The 24,046-nt window shown below is 38.7% G+C and overlaps 1 protein-coding gene across 15 annotated transcripts in view; it reads right to left on the bottom strand.

The window, feature by feature from the left end:
• Window positions 1-1,898: 1,898 nt before the first annotated feature.
• rbfox3a (RNA binding fox-1 homolog 3a) overlaps window positions 1,899-24,046 on the bottom strand; it is a 600,072-nt gene continuing 577,924 nt past the window's right edge. For 14 of the 15 annotated variants that reach the window (XM_051939196.1, XM_051939188.1, XM_051939185.1 and 11 more), the window contains one exon: window positions 1,899-23,748. In XM_051939196.1, the coding sequence (XP_051795156.1) occupies window positions 23,704-23,748 (45 nt within the window). In that variant the 3' untranslated portion in view covers window positions 1,899-23,703. The remainder of the gene's footprint in view (window positions 23,749-24,046) is intronic. The other variant, XM_051939189.1, reaches the window with a different exon arrangement.

Below are 24,046 nucleotides of genomic sequence, written 5' to 3'. Positions count from 1 at the left end.
ATAAAACTGATTTAGTTTCTGCAAAGTGTTTTAGAGTGCCATGCTCTACTCTCTGAGAAACCTTCAGTTCAGCCATGATCTAATACTGAGAGAGCCCTTTTTGTTTGGAATAACAATTTGAATTCTGACACTTTCACTTAGTTCTGATGCCGTGTTTCCACTGTTGTCACCTTAAGTGACCAATATCTTGCAAGAAACCTGATTCACAGAAATAAGTGAATAATGGCTGCAGCTTGATTCATTGAAACAAGCCTCTGATTTAGTCCAACAAACCAGCGGAATGTCATCAAATGCTGCTTCAATAGAAGGATGCAGCTCAAGGAAATCTGATCATTTGTACAGAAGAGTTGACATGGTGACTGCCTCAGATTTGCTTCATTGGATTCATTATATCAAAACAAAGCAGAGTCTAAAATATTTCTCCTTCTTATATGTCAAAACTTCTTGTGTTTTTAAAAGTTTCTAAAAATCTCATGCTGATTATTTCCAGGATTGCATGAAAATCTGACAGATTTTAGACTTTTGAATCCTGCCGTCTGTATTTATGTATTGCTGCACTCGTTTTTATCCCCATTTAATCCTTTTACTTTTATTTCCTGCCTTACACACACTTGAACATGCTCTGGGTCATGGATCCATATGCATGAATATGCACCATGTGGAGCAACATACTAATATGAAATAGAACTACATAATGCCATCATTATCACAAGCAATTAAAATCAGTTTCAACTCATACACTCTGTTTGCACTCCTCTGTCTTACTCCTTTTGTATTGATTATTTTTAGTGTTTGTTAGTTTATGTTGAAATTCGTTCGTACAGATTAATTGCTCATTGCACAAACTACATACTTTGCTCTTTACATTTATTTATAATTACTGTATGACTGTGCCCTTTAACAAGTAAAAAAGGTGGTGTGAAATCAAAATTACCAGCTGCTGGGGTAATATGGTGTTTTGTTTGGTTTAATTCAATCAATGAGCAACGAGCAGGCTTATGTTCAAATCAGTGGATCATTTTAGAATAAAGGAAATTTGAAGAAAAAGACAAAACTGTGACTATGACTAGCTTTACATGCAATAATGTGGATATTGTGATCGTTGATATTTGATGGAATCATTGCGATATATTGTGATTAATTCTATTTTTCTGATCAGATACGGAACTGGGCCATTTATCTTTTATCTCTAGAAAATACTGCTAATTGAAATACATTGATCCATAAATAATTGAAGCATGGGCATCATAGATTCAACATGTATTAAAGCACTGTCCCGTCCCACTAATTCTGTTCCATCTGAAGCTGACGTGGACCTGTAACACGATTTCACTGGGAAAGCTGCTTCTTAGCAGATGCGAGAAAGAGTGCATCACACGCCCACTAGAAGGAGCTATTTATCTATATATCACAGATCATGACCCACCAGCACACATACGCCAGACCCTCAAATAGCCACTGAAGGTGTGTGAGAAAGTGAGGAGCCAAAATGTCGACACTATCACAATCTTCTCAATCTCAAGCTTTAACGCGCGCACACACAAACACACTAGGCACATGCACACTTTAGTTACTCACACACTGACTTTCCTCCTTATTACTTTTAAAAGGCCCATATGAAAACATAAAATACAGAATAAAATGATATTTAAGTGACAATCACAGTGGCAAGCAAATAATCTCATATCTAATAGGTCTTAATTTACACCAAAGTTACCACATCAGGACTTTGAAGAGATTTACTGGCAATTTTTTAAAAAATATGTTTTACTTTTGTGTCTGCAATTGTTTTTTAGGCAGCTTTGGAAGAGCATTTTTGTTTCCGGTCACTCTGCATTGTTTGTGCATGAGAAGACTTGTTCTGCAGATCACTACATTCACTGCATTAACACTGGAGATACTGAGGAAAGAAATGTTTATTAATAATAATCATGGTAGTGATAACTGTAATAATAATTGTGATAATAATGTACCAATATTGTATTAAATAGTGTTTCTCTGAAGCACACTGGGAGCGCACAGAAATAAAAACCAGGAAAAAGAAATACTAAAACATCAAAGGTACACATGCTGAACAGCTGTAAGATGTGTGTGAGCGTGCAGAGTATACATACATATATCTATTTATATAGCTATCCATATGTACATATACATATATATATATATATATATAGATAGATAGATAGATATATGTATATGCATGTATATACACAATCACACACATACACAAGCAGAATTGTTTCATTTGCACGGTTGAGTTAAGCCACAGTCATACGTGAAGAGTCTTTCTTGTTCTAATACACAGTAATACAAGGTTCTGATGTTGACAGAGAATGGGAAGATTCATACATAAAGAATACAAAAGCGCATTAAAGCCTCAAACAGATAAAACGGACCAAAAACAGACATAAAAATACAAAAAGAATGGAAGGAAAAATTCATTTTTTCTTTCTGTTTTACTCACAAGTCGTCATTCAAACCTTTGTGCTTTGGGGATCTGCATAGGACTGGGAGGCTGTCGGGGTTTGGGGAATGACGGATCCATAAAGGCAACAGTATACTTGTAGCAAAAGTTAAAATTGCTGAAATAAAAGCACAGCAGCACACGGTGCCTCGTACAAATTGTAATTTCTTCACAACAGCTTTGCATTGTATGGTTGTTTGTGTTCTACAGCAACAGGGGCAAGTGGCATTTCATCTCAAACCTATGCAGATAAAATCCAGACACGTGCGTGTGATACAAGCTCACAGATACTGATCTGTGAGCAGCACGCCAACCTTGTATGGGAGCATCTCTACATACACAACTGTGGCACAAGGCTGAGGATCTCCAGCTCAGCTGTCCTTAGAAACGGCTTCACACTTGCTTGGCCATTAAGATGACTACTGAGAGTTTGAAGACAGGCAAAGATGCTGATCAGTCTGCTCCTTTGATTGGTTACAGCATCCACAGTCTCTAACCCTGACAGTGGTGGACGAAAAACGTAGATCTGAACAATACCAGAGAGCAGCAAGGCTACTAATTACATGGAAAAGTCCTGCATTCATATTTTTATTTGAGTAAGACAACTATATAATTGAGTATTAAAATGATGTGTGCGTTAATGTGTTTGTCATTATTGTAGCTGGTACAGGTGAAGTTGTTTTTAATGGTCTGTTGATGTGCTTTTGTTTTACCGCCTGATTATATGTTCACGTTGCATACAATTTAAATGGAGAAGAATTCATATAATTTACATACATTCTGTATAGGTAGGTAATGTATGCGACTATTTTCTGTTGGGTTTGGAAATTTCCATGTGGGGACCAATAAAATTTCCTCTTAATCTAATTATAAGACATCAGTCTGTGACTTTTCAACATCAATTTCCAACATTTATCATAATGTATTTGTAATATTAATGTAATTTGCAAATTAACTAGTAATTACAGTTATCAAATATCCATCCATCCATTATCTATACACCAATTAATCCTCATTAGGGTCATGGGAGGTTAAGGAGAAGGTAGGGGACACTCTGGACAGTCTATCACAGGGCTACACATAGAGACAAACAATCACACTCACATTCACACCCAGGGACAGCTAAGAATCACTAATTAACCTCAGTATGTTTTTGGACTGTGAGAGGAAAACCCATGCACAGGAAGAACAAGCAAACTCCATGTAGAAAGATCCTGGGAAGGCTGGGATGTGAACCGGGGATCTTCTAGCTCCAAGGTGACGCCCCTAACCACTGTACAGCTATCATGTAGCATAGAAAGTACATATTTGCCTCTGAATTCTACCTCTGCCTTGACCGATTTGTCTAAATCACCTGACAGTTCTTGATTGACGCTGATGAAAACCCCGTCATGATGGAAGTACAAACATTCATTCCATGCTGTTTAGTTGCCGTTATCTCTCTGCGGTTTCTCTCTCTCTGTATTGGCCGGTTAAATAATAAATTTTCACTTTCCCTTGAAGCTGATACTTTTAATTACTTTGGCCGGCTGTAGAGGCCACAGCGCTCCACCTTATTGGACAACAACAACAAAAAAGAAGCTGTCAGTGTTCTTCGGTGTTTGCTAAATTACAAGTAGCTGTAATAACCAATCAATGGAGCTCATATAACCGGTCAAAGGAGCAGCGTTATCAGCCACCATCTCGCTTGCAAAGTCTCAGCAGTGAACTCGGCTGAGTGAGCGAGTGTTGAGCAGCGGTGAGTGTGTGGTGACGCTCCAGCATGTTCTTGTGGGATCCCATTTGTGCCTGCGGAGTAGAAATGCTGTCGTACAAGCATGCATTCCTGCTCACTGACACCGTTCTGTGCAGTCAAAGAGCAGAAACGCTCATGGTCACTATTCTTCGTGCTCATACCACACGCCTGCGCCTGGTGGCATTTCTTTTGTTAAATGTCAACACAAGAAAGACCACTGGATTAAAAAAAATGTTCTGTTTTCAGATAATCTCTTGCAGGCTTGCAAATGAGAATGTTTTCCCACTGTCATATTGTTGTCCTGTTTAGAGAAGGCTGGCTTGGAAGGTGTACGTCAATAGCAGAGACCAAAGTTTATGTCAGTATTATTTTTTCAACCATGGGAGTGATAGTCCCTCAGCCTTAACAATGTACTTTTGAAATGAAAATGCTCATTTGATCCTAGTTTAGCTTTCTGAATACTCATAGAAATGGTTTTGGAGGGCCTTTTTTCTAACCACACGCTCATAAGGAGGACACAGCAGAATTATAAAAGAATTATATGAAGTCATCATAACATATGAAGCTTAACAAGTTAAATTTAGTTGAATGGAATTGTTCTGTAACTTCCCAACAGGTCTTCATGCCAGGTTTAACAAAGGTAAACTTTTCAGCGAGTGATTTGCTTCTTTTTTTTTATTTGCTTCAGTAGCTGATTGCACAGGTTATGTTATATACATCTATAGAGTCTAAAAAAATTCCAGCTTTTGTTCTTGGTGCATAGTACTTACATTTGTGCTCACTGAGCCTTATCCCTTGTTAAATGACAATGTGGACTCAAAAGGAAATCTTAAGCCAAAACAGTTAAGTCAGAGCGAATTACAAATAATGTACCAAGTCAATTTATCAGAAAATATTTACAAAAAGCACGATCTTATCATCTGATTTCTCACCAATTTTAGAGATTTAATGGTTGTAAGGTGGAATTAACTAATTAAAACCATTTTTTTCTTGCTGTCAAATACTTAGACCAACTAAATGAATCCACAGTTCGGGATGGTGTGGGAGGAATTTGCATGTGTTCTTTAGTTTGAGCAAACCTGCCAAAACATTCTTCTGCAACAAGCATACTGTGGACTTTACAGTGGAGGTCTGCGGGTTACCAGGGGAGGTAGGTGTGGTTTTGGCTTATGGGTTGTAGTTGGTCTCTAGCTGGGCTACGCTACAGGGGTCCACCGCGGTCTGGTTCCAGAAAGGTTTTAGAGAATGATAGCTGCGTTTGGGTTTGCATCTGAGGTACATACAATACAAAGACATGGGGTAAGATTTGCAGAAGGATCACATAGGTTTTGGTAGGAAGCTCAAGGATTTTTGATATATTTTTGTACTGTAGGAAAAGGGTCAGGACTCTCCTATGGTGTGTTTTTTTTCCCCTCTACCTAAAGACAGGGTTTTCTGAATAGAATAGGGAGGAATCCGGGCAATGGAGGACATGCTAGCTTAAACGGAAGGGTTTTCCCAGGGTTACAGTAATCTGCCAGAGGGCATACCAGAGCTAGAATGAAAGCTGCTTCACACCTTTTGTTAATCTCTCCAACCAGTAATGGATGGACAGCATTACAGTACATGTAAACAGGACAAAAGTCTTCCAACCAAAAGAAACAAAAAAACTTCAGAATCAGAAGAACGCGGCAGAGATCAGAGGATACCTGTATCCCTGCTAAGATTGACATCGTTAGTTGTTTTTCATTAGTTTCTTTTTGTTTTTGATTTCTGTAAAGTCCCAGTCCATTTTGACTCCTGTCTTCACGTCTTATGCAGTCCGTCTCAGCTGCCTCGTCCCATTGCAAACGTGTTGTCCCAGATGAGCAGCTCAGCCGTGGATAGCTGAGAGGCGTCGGTGTACAGGCATTTTGAAAAAGTCCGTCCACTCGGAACATCTGCACCTTTAGTCTCATTGAGTCTTTGAAGTAGCTTTGAGACGCTCGTTCACCGTATGAGCCGACCATCCTGTCCACTGTGACACATGCACTTTGAATGACTGAGAGAGAACCGAATGCAGCAACATGGGAGGCAACACTGGATCCTTTCACACAGAAGCAAAAATCTATTCCACCGTAACACCAGAGCACTGGGCCCATGCTCATTTGGGAAGCTGAACTGGGTGAGGAAGAAAAGGAGAAGATTGAACATTTTCCCCATAAACTGTGTTGCTTTCCCTCCTTTCATTCTTTCTCAGACCAATGCGGGCATCCACCCAGGGGGAACACACTGAGGTCTGAAGGATGTGGACAAAATAACAGAAACATGTTTGAATTACAACTGTAAATGTGGCTACACAGGCCGGGAAACAGTTTGGCAGCTTGAAAAGACATCAATTTTTCAAAACTGTATTACTAAAATATTTATTGATGTGATTTAAATAACTCAGCATACCAAAAATAAAACTGTCTCACTGGTAAATAAAGAGCTGTGATAAAAGCCGGCGTGCTCACGGCTGTGTTCGGCTCAAGCTTGTGTTGGTTTTATTCTTTTACCCTTTTTGGTGCAGGATCATTAGCATACTGTCGCTTACATTCACGTGTAATGCAAATAGCACATGTAGATAAAAAAAAAAATGACACGGAGAAGCAAAAGAAATTTAGGTTAATTCTAAGTGTGGCCTTTAAGAAAAAAAAACACTTCTGAGTTGTCCTCTGCTGAACATAGAACAAATGAGTTATTAAACCTAAAGCTGACTGGTTTAAGTACAGCTGATGTGACATCTATGCACACTACTAAATGCTAATAAATACAGAGCTGGGAGAAAGGTTACGCATTGGAATGGTAGTACAGCAACAGTTTGCATGTGAATCTACATAAATGTGCAAACATGCTTTCATGGTAGTATCTTCTACGTCTGTGGCTCGAGAGCTGCACATTTCAGATTTACGGCTTCCACCAACCTGCCAGGTGTTTATTGTTGTCTTGTTTGTTGTTGCGTTCTCTCTGCTACCCTTTAGCCTCTCCCCAACTAGTTGAAGCAGATGGTCGACCTCCCTGAGACTGGTTCTGCTGGAGGTCTCATCACTCCACTGTGACCAAATGCTGCTCAAATAAAGACTGACTGCATTCACTGGGTGTCTCTTTATTATAATATTGAGAAGGCTTAACCTTAATATTTATGCAGGTGAATTTGATTAGTTAATCCCTTTTCTCTATTGGAAAGCTCACTAGGTCAACATCTGCGTTTTTTAAGTGGGCTGCAAAATATTAATGACTTGAGTTGTCAGAGTATCCTGCAGTAGGGAGCTGTCCAGCAGACATTTCAGCAGGTTTTTATCAGGCTCTAAGTTGAAATTATGGCATGCTACTGAAAGATTCCTTTATTTTGTCCACTCCATGTACCTCAGAGGGGACTGCATCCTATGCCTCCTTTTTTCCCTCGTCCTCATGTTCCTCAGCCCTGCATAGCACTCACCCCCAGCACCTTGATAACTCTGAGATTCACGGGAGAAAGACAAAGAGAAAGAAGAGACGAGGGGAAAAAAATGAAATAAAAAACAATAATTCAAAAAATTGTCCTTTCATCTTCCCCCCTTCCCTCTGTCTTTCTCCCACTCAGGACAGGAGGCTTTCTCCTTGTTCTTCTCAAATGTGAAAAGCCTGGTTAAGAAAAATTCTGACTGGTCCTGTAATGATTACACATTTCTGTTTTTCCCACCGGCTTCCTACTGGCTGCAGGGCACTAGTGTTCTTTTTAAATGCTTCCCTCATCTTTAGCCGTTTTTACTCTTTCATCGCTCTTTCGTCTTTCAGGTTGGACATTACAGTCTGTCTGGGTCAGCAGAAAAGGAAGTCCAGCATATTATCAGAAACATTTCGCTGTATCATTTACATGTGTATACAATGTACAGAGTACCGTATGTTTTTTTTGAAGTATATATAAAACAACATCATCTACCTAAAAAGTTTTTGAAGTTACATTCAGTAGCTGAACAGAGGGGAAACCAAATCAAACAAAACAACAGAAACAAACATCACACAAGTAGAAACCTCATCGTTAGTCGACAGTGCATTGAATCCTGCATGAAAGTTGAAAATCAAAGGCAAACATATGTCCAAGAGTTGCAAATCACAAATAGATATATCTATATTCATATATAAATGTTTTTCTTCTTACTGGTAATACAATTAATACAACATTAGTAAATGGCTACAATTGACTCTCCGACCATGCCTGACAGCATGTTATTAGTACAATGTTTAAATATAGAAGGATGTCACTAAAGTAGAGATCCATATAAATAGAAAGGTTTAAAGAGACTCTTAGTAAAACTTTGTTTTCTTGTGACCTTTTTTTTTTTTTTTACTTTAAACTTGTCTCCCCCCACCCCTCATCTCCCACCATTCCCCTCTCAGTAGTGAAAGCTGAGAACTGTGTTCAAGGATGGATGGGAGAGTCTCCAATGACACGTGAAGCAGACAGCTCCCATTTTCCTATTTGCTAGACTGCTCTCTTTGCCCACCCCTGCCCGACCCGACCCAACCCAACACAGTGTACAAAAGCACTTTACTACACAGCACAGCCACCTCAAATCACAACACTGTAATGACATGTTTGGTAGTGATGTCAGGGGCCGACTGGCCTCTGGCAGACACGTCTACTACTGACCTTTTGGCTCTCACCGTGGACTTTAGCTTAGCTTGTGCATTTGTCAAATAATCACATAAGTTTGCTCCTTTCTTATGTTCATTTGCATACACCAATGTATACTTATTTGTTCATATGCTTATTTTTGGAATCTACAAAATGCAGACTGCTTGACAAGACTAGCCAGAAAAATAACAACTACACTACTACAGTCCATTAGTGGAAGACAGGCTCATAAAGCTTCTTACTATCTGAAGACTAGTGACATGTCTGCTGGACCCCCACCTCCCCCCTCCACGCACGCACACACACAGACACACACACTCACACACACGTGCACCTTACCATAGATCCACAACCCACCCACCCACACACACACACACTCACCCACACACACGAAGTCGGCACCCTTGCCATCACCCCCACCTCATCCAGCAGCGGGTAAAGGGTGTGGGGTGTGGTGGGTGACAATCAGAGAACTTGGGGGAAACTGGCATCTCCTCACCACACCTTCCTCTTTTAAACTGTAAAGACACATGAGATTTTCCCCAAGTTTTTCTTTTTTTTTTTTTTGAAGACGTACTTACTATATTACAGACATATAATATATAATACGTATATACATACATTAGTGTTTGCTTTTTTTTGGAAATCATAAACCTAAAAAAGTTTAAAAAAATAAAATGTTTTATAGTGACCTTTCTAATTGGTCTCTTCCACTCAACAAAGGCTTGTTTTTCAGGGGTCAGAGCCAGCAGACTCTCGTCCCCATGGACTACAGACTCTGGTTCAGACCCTGGCCTCACAAAGCAGGCCCAGAAACATCCTCGGTCCACGCCTTCAGATCCCTTTCATCCTTGATGGAAGGGCTCCTTTACAAATCTGCTCTTTTTGTTTAGGTTGTTCTTTTTTAGTGTCCTTCTGTTTCGGCGTTGTTCTTCTCCCTTTTTTTTTAGCAGGTGTCCATCTGTACTCATCCCTCTAGTCTTTTATTTACTAAAAAAGAGAGAACAAGCAAGTCAGTGTAAATAAACAACAGATCCACACTGGGAACAGTGAATTTGCTTTTACAACGTACAGTAGTTTTATCACAATGACATCAAAACTGCTGCGGCATCAGTATCGATCAGATTTAGCATTCACTGAACAAATAATGTTCAATCACTGAGTGATAAAGACACATTTATGCTGGAGAACTGAGGTTTCAGAACAACATTGTAAGATCACACTGTCGGTTTTTAAAAAACAGTTACAACAGCATGTGTACAACTTGAATGTGAACAAAGCAATGTTTCACCATCTTCACCAGCATTCAGCAGGGTTTGACTCACAGATTTAGCCGATTTGTTTGTTGATCTGATAATAGTGAGACAACAGTGACTGACCACTGTGATCCTGCTATTTTGTGATCATGTAAATTTGTGTATCGGATGCCAGTGGATGGTCCTTTACCTGGAATATTTGAACTCAAATCCACTGTATTATAAACATATTGGAACTGTAACACCTTAACATGACATTAAACTGTTATTTTTTTAAAGAAATTGTAAATATGTTAAATGTTCTTCAATGTTTTGTCAGTTTTCTATGATGATGTCATCATAAAAACCTGTCAAAACCATGGACTGCTTTAGGAGGTGATGCTGAAGGTTTTTAAAACGTAACTCTTGGTAATATTGCTCACCACTTTTATCGGTGTTGACACGGTGAATTACAAAAAAATTAAAAAAATTCCAAAACAACCTTTGAAAACCTATTCGTTAATGGAATTTTTTGAAGACATGTCCTGCTCCTTGTTGAGGTGAAGCCTTAATCCACACTATTTAGTCTAGTTACATACAGAATCTTTGTATTCTAACACTTCATTGGAATACAAGACCAAATATCATTACCAAATCACTTGAACATTTCATGTGTCATTTAGAAAACATCGCTCAATATCAAGTGTCTTAAGTAGTCGAACTCTAGGACCAACATATCTGACAGAAATATTCTAAATCTTGATCATTATCTTACACACATTTTCATACAGTTGTTTCAGTCAGAGGTTATGAATTTCTGTTTTCCAGCACTTCTGCCAATTGAAAACATTCAAATATTTGTATCGACAAAAAAATGTCAGTTAAAACTTCCAGTCCCATCAGCCTTGAAATCAGTCAAACCCTCACTACAGCTATTTTTTGAGCACCTTTGAAGTTGACCAAATGTGTACAGATAGTTTTCTGTACATCACAGTCCTGAATGTTCACCAGTGAGGGAGCGAGCAGCAACGTACACCAAACTCCAGCAACAATGTGAAGACAGAGGAGGAGAACAGCAGCGGGCAGAGCGTCCTGGGAGGCTCTGTTCTCAACACAACCTCTTTAATTCTGGGAGATGAGTTGTTGAGGTGAAGGAAGGAGGTGTATGTGTGTGTCTGACTGTACTGGAGGAAGTTGAATGCAGAACAGAAGGCTGACTTTAATTTCAGCGTTGCTTTGTAGTCGCTTCGTCCTGTGAGACTCAGAGAGAGACATGACTTGTCCAGCAGCTCCACTGAGTCGCCAATCACCGCCAATAGTGGCATCCTCCTGTCTCTTCTTCAGGGACTTGTTTCCTCCCAGACACAGTTTTAGAGTCCCACAGAATCAGAGTATCGGATGGGAAAGGACGGAAGGCAGGACGAGCAGGAGGGGCTGAGTGGAGCGCCCCAAACCGAGGATTCATCCAAGGTGACAAACATACTGTGTTATTCACTTTGCATAAATACTTCAAGCAGAAGTTTATGAATTGTGAAGTCTGTGCCCGCTGACCTTCCCTGAACCAACAGATAGCTGGTCACCACCCACACCACTTGCCCTCCCCTCTAACTTCACAAAATTCCCCTCAGACTTTTCTACATCTGCTCGTTTCAGTATTGGAGTGTGTTCATTTGTAGTTAAGTCATCTGCTATAATTCTTAAACAAACAATGCTTCAGCAAGAGCTCTGGAGTTGAGAGAAGAGAAAGTGTCATCAGTCACGTTTAAAAACCAGAATCTGATCAGTTTCAGTTAGTGTAGGCATGAACATTTTTGAAAAGAAGTGCAAACCTCACAGGTGTCTTTTTAAAGAAAAAGTATGTGGAGATATGATGATAAACCGGTAAATATGATAAGCGTGTTTGCATATTAGAGACAGTAAAACAAAGAAAAGCCAGTGCTGCATTCACTGGTACTGGGATAACGGGAAGATTCTCGGATGCCCGACAGAAACATGCAGCCTGGTTCATATGCATCACACTCTGGCATGTGAGCATATGGGAAATGACAAAATCTGAAATACAAAGGAAAATGTGACAGAAAATCTTTGCAATAGCTTCAGAATAAACCATCAATTACCAAACTGTAGATCATATACAAAAATACAAAAAAATTAACAAAAATCACGCACAGCACAAGAACTACAAAGAATTGAACACTTCTTCATATAAAACGTGTCTCTAAAAATCATGTAAACTGAAGAAAAAAGAGAGCACAAAGAATCTATGGGTGATGGATGTAAAAAAAAAAAACCTCTGGAAAAAGCAAATAAATGTGCACTTAAACTCTGCTTCTGCTCAGAATGTTACTGCGATGAATGGAAGAATACAACGGCTCTATGTAAAAGATGTGGCCTTTAAGTTGCCTCCCCTGTGGCTGCTCTCATAGCAGAAGCCTGCTCTGTTAACTGAAGAGTGTGCTAACTTCAGCTGTGTCAGAGAACAATCCCACAGAGGAAAGTCTGTATGGTTTTGCGAGTGGAGACGCAGTAGAAAGTTGTGCCGTAAATGGCTCAGTTTTTTGTCATTTACAGGACAAATGGGCTCTGGAGGTCCACTGAATGGGTTTCAAACATGCAGCCAACACTGCATATATATGCTGTATGTGAAAGTTTATACTAGAAGTAAAATGAAGTAAAATGATGGTACCAAGAGCAGTAACCAAAAAAATCAAAACAACAAAAAACTAAATCTAATCATTACCTGGTTGAAGCACCCTTTGCCTTTAAAACAGCACCACTACTCAGCTGGTAGATTGTTCCATGGACTTGCTTTTGTAGATTTAGGTGGCCTTACTGTCTTTTGTCTCTTCTAAGTGGCACTATTTGGACTGAAAGTTAAAGCTCGTGTCCGGAGTTTGAATCGCAGCGTCTCCCAAAACACTGTTGGTCCCACCCTCCCTCCCTCTGATTTCGCCCCTTTATTTGTGCACGCGCGCAGTACCCAAGAGGAGTACCCGGAGTGCTGCAGCATCTCGCCTGTTTTGCTGTTTTCCCCTCTTCTACATTTAGTACATTTAGTAAATAATAAAGGAATTATGTTAGAATGCTGTATTGAGTCTAACTTGTCCTAATACCAAAATAACATGAATCTGCTAGGACGAACGAGTAAAGTTTCAATATGTGATTACACTCGTGTATCCCTGTCGATGACGTTGTTTATCAAACTTAGTGCATTTACGCGTGTATATGTGTTACATTGTTTATTTATTTCTATCTAGAGTTCAGAATTGCATGACTCCTCTGACAAAGAGTATGTCCCAGACGCCCCAACATCTTCCTCCAGAGGTCGGGCATCTAAACGAAGCCGTCAGGCGGGCTATGGAGGCCGTGATCGGGGAGTGACGCGAGCACCCCAAGCCAAAAAACGTCCTGCAGTCTCTTGGCCTGACAAGCCGTGGGATTGGTAACTTTTCTGGAAGTTGCTGAGCCCTGATGCTCTCTCCTCCACAAGCAAAACAAATATGCGCGAGGTTGCGTAGTGCGTAGCTCGCCCACCTCTGCATGGGCTTGCTTGCTGTGCGCGTAACTGTTGATTGACAGCATGACAAAGCTGAAGCTCGAACTTGATTGGCCGGCAGCGACCGGCGCTTTTGGAATAACATGGGGGTCTATGAGAGGAAGGCGGAGCTCAGGAATAAATTTTCATATTGCGTTATACTAACTTTATATTATAGTATCGAACTAGACTAACACATTTAAGCTTTGTTAAACAATGGTACATAAATTGAAAACAAACGGAAACTCCGGACACGAGCTTTAAAGCCAGCGTTGAAACGCCAAAAATTGCATTTCCTCAAATGGCCACTTGAGGCTAGCTCCAAAGGTGAGTCAATCCCCAGAGACCCCCATGTTAAAATGGTCAACTTTACAGCCTGGTACAAAACATGATTTTGGTCTCTATAGCTAATTTTATAACAGCTCTACGAGGGGTGAATTTTTATATAACTCACCCATTTAAATTGTATTAAAGCTTATAGTTATGCATAGTGAGGGGTGTGGCCTCTTTGACTGACAGATGGGTGCTGTCAGACAACAGTCTGTAGCCCAGAAATGCTTACGTGGCCAACTTCACCTCCATTCATGTTCATACTCTTGAATAATTTATGGATTAGCCTACAGTTGGGTGGAATCAGGCATAGTGATAGCCACAGCCATCGCATTAGGCTTCAAAAGTGAAGAAAGCTGTGGTAAATGGTCTCCATGTACAGTCATGGACGGAAGTATTGGCACCCCTGGATGTTTTTCAGAAAATGCACCATTTCTCCCTGAAATTGTTGCAATTACAAACTCTAATGGTCAAATTATTTATGATTGTTTCCAACTAGGAACAAAACTGGAAGTGGTGTTAAGCTGTTATAGAGCTGAGAAGCAAACACTAAAAAAAAAAAAAGCAGGTCAGACTGGATGGATGTGTCAATAAAGATTTGAATAGTAGGGTTTGAAAAGCAGATCCAGTGCATATTGTTGGTGACTTAAAACTCATGTTGAAGTCTTCCAAAAGGGAATTTGTGGATATGTTGCTCACCTTGTATCTTGTAAGAAGACAAATTTACAGTCACCTATTTTGTGTTTGGATGGTCGCCCGTGGTACCATCTTACAAATGACTGCATTTACAAAGCCTAGAAATTATTTAATGGCTTTTTATGCAGTCATGAAAACCAAATAACTAAAACAGAAGCAGCCTGAAATTCCCACCAAAAAGCTCAAGCAATCTCCAGACTGTCTTCAGCTAACACAGGGAGCATCGGGTCTGAAGGACATGATGACTGACATGATGATTAACATTCAGTTAACAAGGATGACAAGATGGATAAAACATGGAACTTCTATTAAGTAAAATGTATTTATGTAATTTGTGAAGACTTTTTACTTCTTTTTGGGAAGATGGCGGAAACCTGGGAATGTGACGTAACTGTTATGGCCCAAAACCAAGTTATTTAAATTTGTGCTCTCCATTTTCCCAACTGAAACGAGCTCAACCAGACAGACTTAAAAAAATTACAAAGAAAAAAATAGAGTGTCTAGCCTGAGAGCTGGAAGTCATAGAAGTTATTTAGGAAAAACTGCTGAAGACATTGGTCGGCTTATGGTTTAACAAAACACACCTCACACAGTAATGCAACCATAGACACACACAAAGAAATTCAGCTCAAGTTAAAGCCGTTTTTTTGCCATATAAAATGTTGCTGATGTCAGACTCCACACTACTCATATATACAGTCATGTAGATAAGTACGTAGTGGAAGTCATTGCTTTTTTTGACATTTTTGGACAAGAAAACATTTTGGCCTCTTTGATACATTGTCTGCTGGTAAAGATGATATACTTGAACATGACCACGAAGAAAAAATGGCATTTTAAATTTTTTTTCAACAAAAATGTCAGTAAATATGGACCAAGTAAGTATGCATTTGGCGTAAGAAGTCAGCATTGCTCACAGAAACAACTTCTTGTTTGGTAGAATTGTCCACCAGTCTTTGACATCGGCTTGTGGGAAAGCAGGCAGGGCTAAGCACAACCTTTACTGGACTCTGTGTCTCACCTGTAATTTTAATGGGAGTGCATTTCAAATGTAATCCCATGAGTTCCATGTACAATCTAATGGGTTTTAGATGGGAAATTACATTGATCCAACATGTATTTCCCTGGATTTCACAAGTAATCCCATGAATTTCACATGGGTGAATGCAAGCTTCAGGTTAATTTCCCTGTCCTACCTTTGAGCTGTTGCACCTGGAAAATGGTCCACACATTACTTGACTTCTTAAATATATAATGATGAATCTTAGACAACATTATACAACATACGGGAAAAAAATTCCACGTGATCTACACATTATAAGCTGTAGTTACATGTTATCTATATGAGCTCTGCATGGTATGGCATGTCTCCTGTGTGTCCCATTACGTTGCAGCACTGTGGCAGATCACATGAAATTCCCATGTGAGAATGCGAGTTTCATGTGACTTTTTTCTAAAGGCTCTTTCTGACTGTAGATGCAGCACTTTAATGTAATCAACTCCAGTTGCTGCCTGCAGATCCTATAATGAAATTTTGGGGTTCTTGGACATTTCTTTTGGCATTAAACAGTCTGGTCCTGTGACATTGTTGGGACAGCTAGTGCTGGACAATTCACAGCCATTTGAAGTCCACGCCATTTGTGGAATGATCTATTTAAAACAACCTTTTACATCCCTTGCCATAGACATCCATATATTTTCTTTCTGAAGGCCTTAGAGAGCTCTTTAATCCTTGACAGAATGACACCACGCACTTCAATGGCAAAGAGAACACCAGAGACGAGATGCCAGAGGTTTAAATGAGACAGCTTACACCTGTCAATCCCTAAGGAGGTTCTAATCTAATCTAATCTAATTATGGATGTTAACAAATGTGATTGATCTTTTTCTAAATGTATTTAAATTTTGACAGTGGCTGCAAAATGTCAATTTCATGTAATTTGTTTGAGTATATCATCTTTATGAATAGGGACTGTAAAACACAGAGTGACAACGAACTAAAGGAAAAAAAAAACAGCACAAAGCGTTTCAGTGTGGTGTTGGGACACAATGTGCTGACAGAGCAGCTTCACTGCACCTTGACATTGATTCTGCAAGTCTCAGGAAGTCCACTGGAGGGCTGTGATCAATTGAAGGGTTTGGAAGCAGAGTGGTCTATCCCAAAATTTAGTGTTCTCAAGAATTGTCTAACATTTAAAGCATCACTGTAACGCTACTTTTGGGTTGTGGGTTAGACCACTTTGCCACTAAAACCTAGACCATAAAATACGACAGAAATGATCCAAAACCCACCTCAGATTTTTTGTGGGTTAGACCAATCTGCTTCTAACCTCCTCTACTGGTTTGAGCTTTGGTGACTGTGAAGGCCAGACATCATTTTCATACTCATCAAATCATTCAGTGACCCTTCATGCCCTATAGATAGGGGCTTTGTCAGTCTGGAAAAGCCCCTAAGTTCCCTTCAATATATGGACCCAAACCATGCCAGAAAGACGCCTCCCACAGCTGAAAAGGGCTGCTGGATCTCCTCCCTGTAGTGTTAAAGGTTCATGATATTTCCTTTAATTCGTCACTTGTCTGTATATGCAAAAAAACAACTTCCACTTTGAAATGACTGTACCTATAGAAAGGTATGAACATAGAGGATTTCTATTGTTTTCTTCTGTAGCTTAAGGACCTATTGTTAATAACACTGTAAACAACAGACGAATAAATACTAAGCTATTACATTTCTCTCTATGATACACAAATACCAGCAAATGACTTTCACAACCAAAGACAAACATACATTTAAAAATTGTAAAGTGCATGGAAGAGCATAGATAAATAAAAACACCAGACTTTTATTTACATTAATGGTTATGTAAAGCAATAGATATCCCATTACCACTGACTGTACAGTTTGCCCTATAAAATACATGAACATGTTCTATGGTGAGTTTAGCTTCCTGTTAGCTAGAAGAATCAAGCCATTTTTGTCTGCTACTTAACTGTGCCACTCTGTCACCGACATTTGAATAACTTATTAATGCATAAGCAATCCCTAGCCTTTCTGTGGCACCGTCTCTGTGGTTTCCTAATAAAAATACTATTAAAAGTGACTACAGAGTACTGGAGAGCTGCGCAAGAGTCATAAGGAGGTATTTTTTCTCAGCTAGTTTTGCATTCTTTTACAATACTCTTGTGTTACCTTGGAATAAATGAGTATTTTCTTGTAATATTTTGTGTTCTGGATGGTTTCATAATGTAGAGTTGTGTAATAGACTTCCTAGGCACAGATCTATGTCATTGCAGCTTCATATAACAGCTAATTAACCCAGCTCTCGTCACAAATGCTGCTGAGGTCAAAGGACACAAAGTATCACAATGGGAAGACGAAGCTGTGAACGCTGGAATGGTGTCTAAGGCAGGGGTGTCAAACATGCGGCCCCTGGGCCAAAACCGGCCCTCCAGCAGGTCCAATCCGGCCCACGGGATGACTTTGGAAAATGTAAAAATTACAAAAAGACATTAACTGCAATTGTAAATTTATAAAACTATAAATTTAAAATTACTTCTAGACCATGGCAAGTTGTTTTCATCATAAAGTAAAACACTAGATTGCTCATTGCTCTTGTGTCATTTTGTGTGTCATTTTTGCAATTTTTTGTCTTGATTTTTTTGTTTGACTTTTATTGTTTGTCTCATGTTTTTGTCATTTCTTTCTCGTTTTTGTAGTTTTGTGTCTTGCTTGTGTTGTTAGTCTACTTTTGTTGTTTTGTTTCTTGTTTTTGTCATTTGTGGTCTTGTGTTATTTGTGTAACTTTGTCTCTTGTTTTTGTCCATTTTATTATTGCTTTGTAATTGTTTTGTCTAATCTTTTGTCTCTTTTTTCTTTTGTTTCGTGTCGTTTGTCTAATTTTTTTGTCACTTTGTGTCTCATTTTTGTCATTTTGCATCTGATATTTGTAATATTTTGTCTGTTTTTGTCTGACTTTTATCATTTTGATCCTAAAGTAAAATTCTAGACTGTTCAGTTCCAGATACCTGTGGCTAAACGTTTTATGCCTTTGCAGACACTCTTTGATCTGTAAGTTGTAATGTGCAAATGATAAACCGAGGCATAATATTGCTGAAATTAAATAGATTTTTCTTCAGAAATGTCAGGTTGTTCATGATATTTTGTAAAAAGATCATTCCTTAAATGTAAACATTTTCAGAATGTATTTTTTTGCACTAAAACAAAGGAAAAATTTGGAGTTGTCGTTATTTATAGGTTACTGTGCTCTGATTTTACTGGTCTGGCCCACTTGAGATCAAATTGGGCTGAATGTGGCCCCTCAACTAAAATACATTTGACACCCCTGCTCTAAGGCGAACTAAACTGGGGCTGCAGTGGGCTGTATAATTCAACATTACACTCTGGTCAACCACTACAGAATTTAATATGTGAGGATAAGGACGGTTTTCCATTTATGTGTTTGTGATAGAAAAGTACCGTAGTGTGAAACAAGCACCTGCATTCTTTTAAATTGTAAAAATAAGAGCAGATGTGCTAATATTTCTGGTGGGACACACATGCTATTGTGTTGTAATGTGTTTTTCTTACATATGGAGCTGAAGGTGCTATAAATATATACAGGTGCTGTGTGGCACTGCTAAACACGGGTATGTTTGAATGCATAACTTTAAAAGAGAATGAATGGAATCAGATTTGTGTAAAAATTAACTTCTTTTAAAATCAAACAAATCTAACAAATTGAAAAGCAAAACTTGTAACTATAAATTATACGTGTAAGACGATTTGTTTTCTTGCTTCCTTGAGTTTTATCCTCGCTCAAATTCTTACTTTAGTTCGAAGTTTGAGAAATTTGTTTGATCATTTTGTCATAAATCTGATTCCACAAAAAGATAAAAACAGGGAGACAGATGACTCTGCTGCATGACCTTATAGTAGGTTTCTATTCACTGCCCATAGAATTTCCAGTGATGCAACATACAATTCTATTGAGTAAAATAAAATGTTTTTCAGATAATGTCTGTATATTGGTAATACAAAACATTACATTAGATATTCGTGAAAACTTGATGATACATGTGCAAATTGTCTTGCTTAGTTGGTATTCAAGCTTAAACCAAAAGTAAATTTATTGCATCTGTGTAGTTTTATTGCTGGTCTGTTGTTACTCTTGTTCATCATAAAGAAAGTTGGGAAAATGTGTATTAATACAATGATAAAAACTGTAATTAATCCATTTACCAGTAAAGGTAGAGCTGTATTTTTATATAGGGACCCTTCTATGCTACCCTGCCAAACTGTCTTTCCATGCCTTTGTTCAAACATGTAAAATTTCAAGATCTTCCAATGGTGCACATCACAGTTAGCTAGAATAGCAGTGTTTGAAATGGTTCATCTAAAAATATCACATCTGTACGAGGCTTGTCCTGCTTGCAACAAAAATATTCTGTTTTGTGCATCATTTACAAGTCCTTTTGTTGCTTGAATGCTACCACAACCCATGGGGTCCCAGTAGTTGTTTTTGGGAAATATGCTAGATTGAAATAAGCCCTTTAATAGTCCAGCAAAGAGTCACCAGTATACAACTATGGAAGCCACATCCATAGGACTTTCGATTCACCTATCGCTGTTGTATGAGCAATAATCCACAGCCACAGGTTCAACAAACACAGCCAGTGGCTATATACTGACACAGCTGGCTGTCTCAAAAGAGGATTGAGCAATAAATGCATAGAGCGTCACATCATCTCCTCCTATTGCAACGTCTATAGAGTGTTTGTTTAAACTGGCATTGTATTATAATTTGTCTGGACCAATACACTGAAGAAGTGCAAAACTTAATACAAATAATTCTATTAAGAGGCTGCTGAAGTGTTAGATTAAGGTCACATTTAGTCTGTGTAAGGAAAAACGATGAAGGCGTTTGATTAGACAGGGAGGGGGAGATTTGTTCCTTACATATTTACTATAACAATAGCCTTATCCTTATTGGAAACAGCAAGACAGCAAGAGAAGAGACAGCAGTGGCAGCAACAGACCAGCTACTGTGAATGTGTGTGTGTGTGTGTGTGTGTGTGTGTGTGTGTGTGTGTGTGTGTGTGTGTGTGTGTGTGTGTGTGTGTGTGTGTGTGTGTGTGTGTGTGTGTGTGTGAGCCTAGTCAGTCTGGTATATCTTCAAATGAGATCAGTGCTTATTGACTGAACTCTCTTATCTCTAATCTGTGGGGTAAATTGCCTTGGTTGGTGCTTTTCTTCACACTCCCCTTTCTTCCTGCACTACTGACTCCCCTCTTTACGATCACATCAGACACAACAGGAGCAGATAGCTATTTACTGGTGGCAGAGTTTGTGTGTGTGTGCGACTAGAGGAGAAGGAGTGTGGCTTGGGTATATTAGGAGTGCTGCATGTGTTGCTTTTAGTGTGATATCTAAGCTGTGCAGTAAGAGTGTGTGCATGTTAGGGACTACTTCGCTGATGTAGCGGACTAGATTTTGATGGTAATGACATGAGGCAGAGCAGTGTTTTGATGAGCTGGTGTTTCATTTGATCAATTTTTTGACTCGTACCATTGTCCCATAGGACTAATATTACTTTGACAAATTTAACTGATGAAAAGAAACACCATATTTGTGTTTCATGCATGACACGGTGAGATGTCGCCTATTATTTTAATTCATTTCGGTGCAGCAACACAGAGTAAAAAAGGCTTTCCTGAAGTAGGATTTAAATTGGAGGACATGTTGATTGTAAATTCACTCTCAGCCAATCGCATCACTGGTCTCGTTACTCTGAAACAGCTGTGCCAATCACAGCGACGTGTAAGAACAGCAGCTCAATAAATAGAAAGAGTCTTGTGGAACCTATATAATTGTCTAAAAAATGAAGAGCAACTTGTTCGGAACACACTTTGATTACAGTTAATAAATAATAACTAATAAAACACAATGATACAACCACTATTTAATTTTTATTCCTTCCTTATCTCATATAATAAATGGTCACATGACAGTTTTTCTGCCAAAATGCATTTAAAGAATAAAACAAAAAACAAGCTACTTTGCGAAAATAAATGTAAAGGAGACACAGATATACAGGATTAATGAGCAGCTGTCATAACAGAGTCATCTGATATGTCTCGTGCTAAAAACGGGTTACTTAGTCTGGTATAATTTGCACATGATTCACTAAACAGTAGACGGTTGTATAAAATGACGCTGAGTTCTAGTGTAGCGCTACAGGAGTCATTTAATGAACTGACTTTGAGAAATTTGAAACTAAAAAGACAAACTGGAATGAGAAACTTCTCATCCTTTTCATGCTCAGGTAGGGAAACATTCAGACATTCAAAATAAAATACCTTTAAATCTATCGTTTTACAGCCAGTTTTAGTTTTTGGGATTCCTGGAAGGTGGAATGTGGAGCAGCTAAAGAGCCAGTTATTTGTCTTCAGCTGCTGGAGACCTCTTATTTCCAGACCTGCCCACATCTCTACTAACAGGTCTGATGACACTAATGATGTTTCTCCATTTGTTGTTTTTCTACATCTTTTAATCAAACTGTTTTATTTAATAAGGTACGTTTTAGTCTTTTTCACTTCACCTTGCCTGTAATGCTTTTAATTTATTTAATTAAGTGTATTTCATCCTGCTGTATGTTTTTTTTTTTTACCTTTTACAAACTTTAATTTGTATTTCTTTACATTTAAAAAAAAAACCATTACACGTGAAAACACTTGGATTATGCTGCCTTTATGACATATCACACTTACCGTAATTACCAATTTCTCACTTGTAAATATTGCTCATTTCAAAACCAACTCATATTTGTAATTGGGAATGTCAGCTTTTTCTTAGGACTAAAAAGTATGGAGGTGTCAGCAAAGATGAGGAAATATGGATTCCTCACAAGTTTTATGTTTTAAAAGCAACATATTGAATATCAACAGTTTCAAAGTATGCACACTGTTAGTTATGTTTTTCTGCCCCACAGTGATCATGCAGCTGTAACATAACCACATAAAAATATTAAAAGTAAAATAATAATAAATAAATAAAAACAAATCAATTTCCACTGTTAAAAATCTACGCCAGTATTCCTGCATGTGTGAAGAGAAAATCTGTGATTATTGCTTTTATGTACAGGATGTGAGGAGACATAAACCATGTGAGGATTTGTTGTGGAAATAAGGTTTTTTCCTTTAAAGTCATTCAGCAGTAATGGGATACCTCCTGCCTCTGGCACTGTGCCAATGATCAATAGGCTCGAACACACTGCCGCCCATTTTGCAATGGCTGCAATCGCTCTTTCTTCACACCCGGCTATAACATCACTTCCTGGTGCATTCAGATTCCGTAATACATCACACTCTTCCACTCACCTTCTGGGTCACATAATGCATCATTTCCTGGTAGCCATTTTGATGCAGAATCACCTCTTTTAGGCTGAATGGCTCTGAGTCCATTTAAGTTAGTATGAAACTCAGCTCCAGTTACCGGCTCTCTTAAATGGAGCCACCTCTCTAATGGGTTGGAATAGCGGCACAATTAACTTGATAAATCCAATCTAAAATGTACCGCTTAAGCAAGAAGAGTTTAGGATTAGTGATCTCAGTGTATACAGAGGAAACACTAAATAAAATAAATAAAATAAAAAACAGGGAAATGAGGTGGAATCCAGTGCAAATGGCCAGTCCAAAGGAGCTGAGTTGCTGACCAGTAACTTAAAGAGGACAAGAGTAAGAAAGGAGATGAAAAGTTTCCTTTAAATTCCATTAAACTATAATTCCATGTTGTTCACATTGACCATCATTCTCCTTTTCCACTACAGCCATTTCATTGCAAATACATTCAAGACAACACATTGTAACAAAGTGTTTTTTTCCCAAAATATGTGTATTACATCAATAAATGATAACTTTGTGAATGGGAAAGCAACTTGAGAATGATTTCTGCGTTTCATGGTCACATTTGCCACCTGGAAGCTTTTTGTTTCTCATTTTCCATGAAGTGGGTGAAGACTGTTTAGTGATTTCATTTGTTGCATTTTTTTGTCTGTTTTGCGGGGAAAGACAGGGGGCGAGTATCCCTCTTTTCTAGTAGGGAGTGAAGCGACTGCACCCTCCTCTGTAAAGGCTAGCCTGCAACATCAAAGATGAAAAAGCTCCAATCAGTATTCAGTGTAGAACGTTTCCTTGTAATGTTAATAATAAAATCAACTCTTCTCTTTCTTCCAAAGCAGCGTTCCTCCCTTTTTTCCTGTGACTCTTTGACTGTCTTTAATTGGGAATGATTTTTTGAGGAAATTTGTGAAGTGTAGGAATGCAGGAATGATTGTCTGATGGCTGTATGTACCCGAGTACGGACTTATAAGCTTAATAGTATTTGTTTGATACTCGTTCGCATTAAAGCAAGTGCACATATCTATTTAACCCATTT

The sequence above is a fragment of the Acanthochromis polyacanthus genome, chromosome 19, assembly GCF_021347895.1.
Source record: "Acanthochromis polyacanthus isolate Apoly-LR-REF ecotype Palm Island chromosome 19, KAUST_Apoly_ChrSc, whole genome shotgun sequence".
Lineage (NCBI taxonomy): Eukaryota > Metazoa > Chordata > Actinopteri > Pomacentridae > Acanthochromis > Acanthochromis polyacanthus.
Note: the sequence above shows the minus strand (reverse complement) of the source record. Positions and strands in the feature narration are given on the sequence as shown.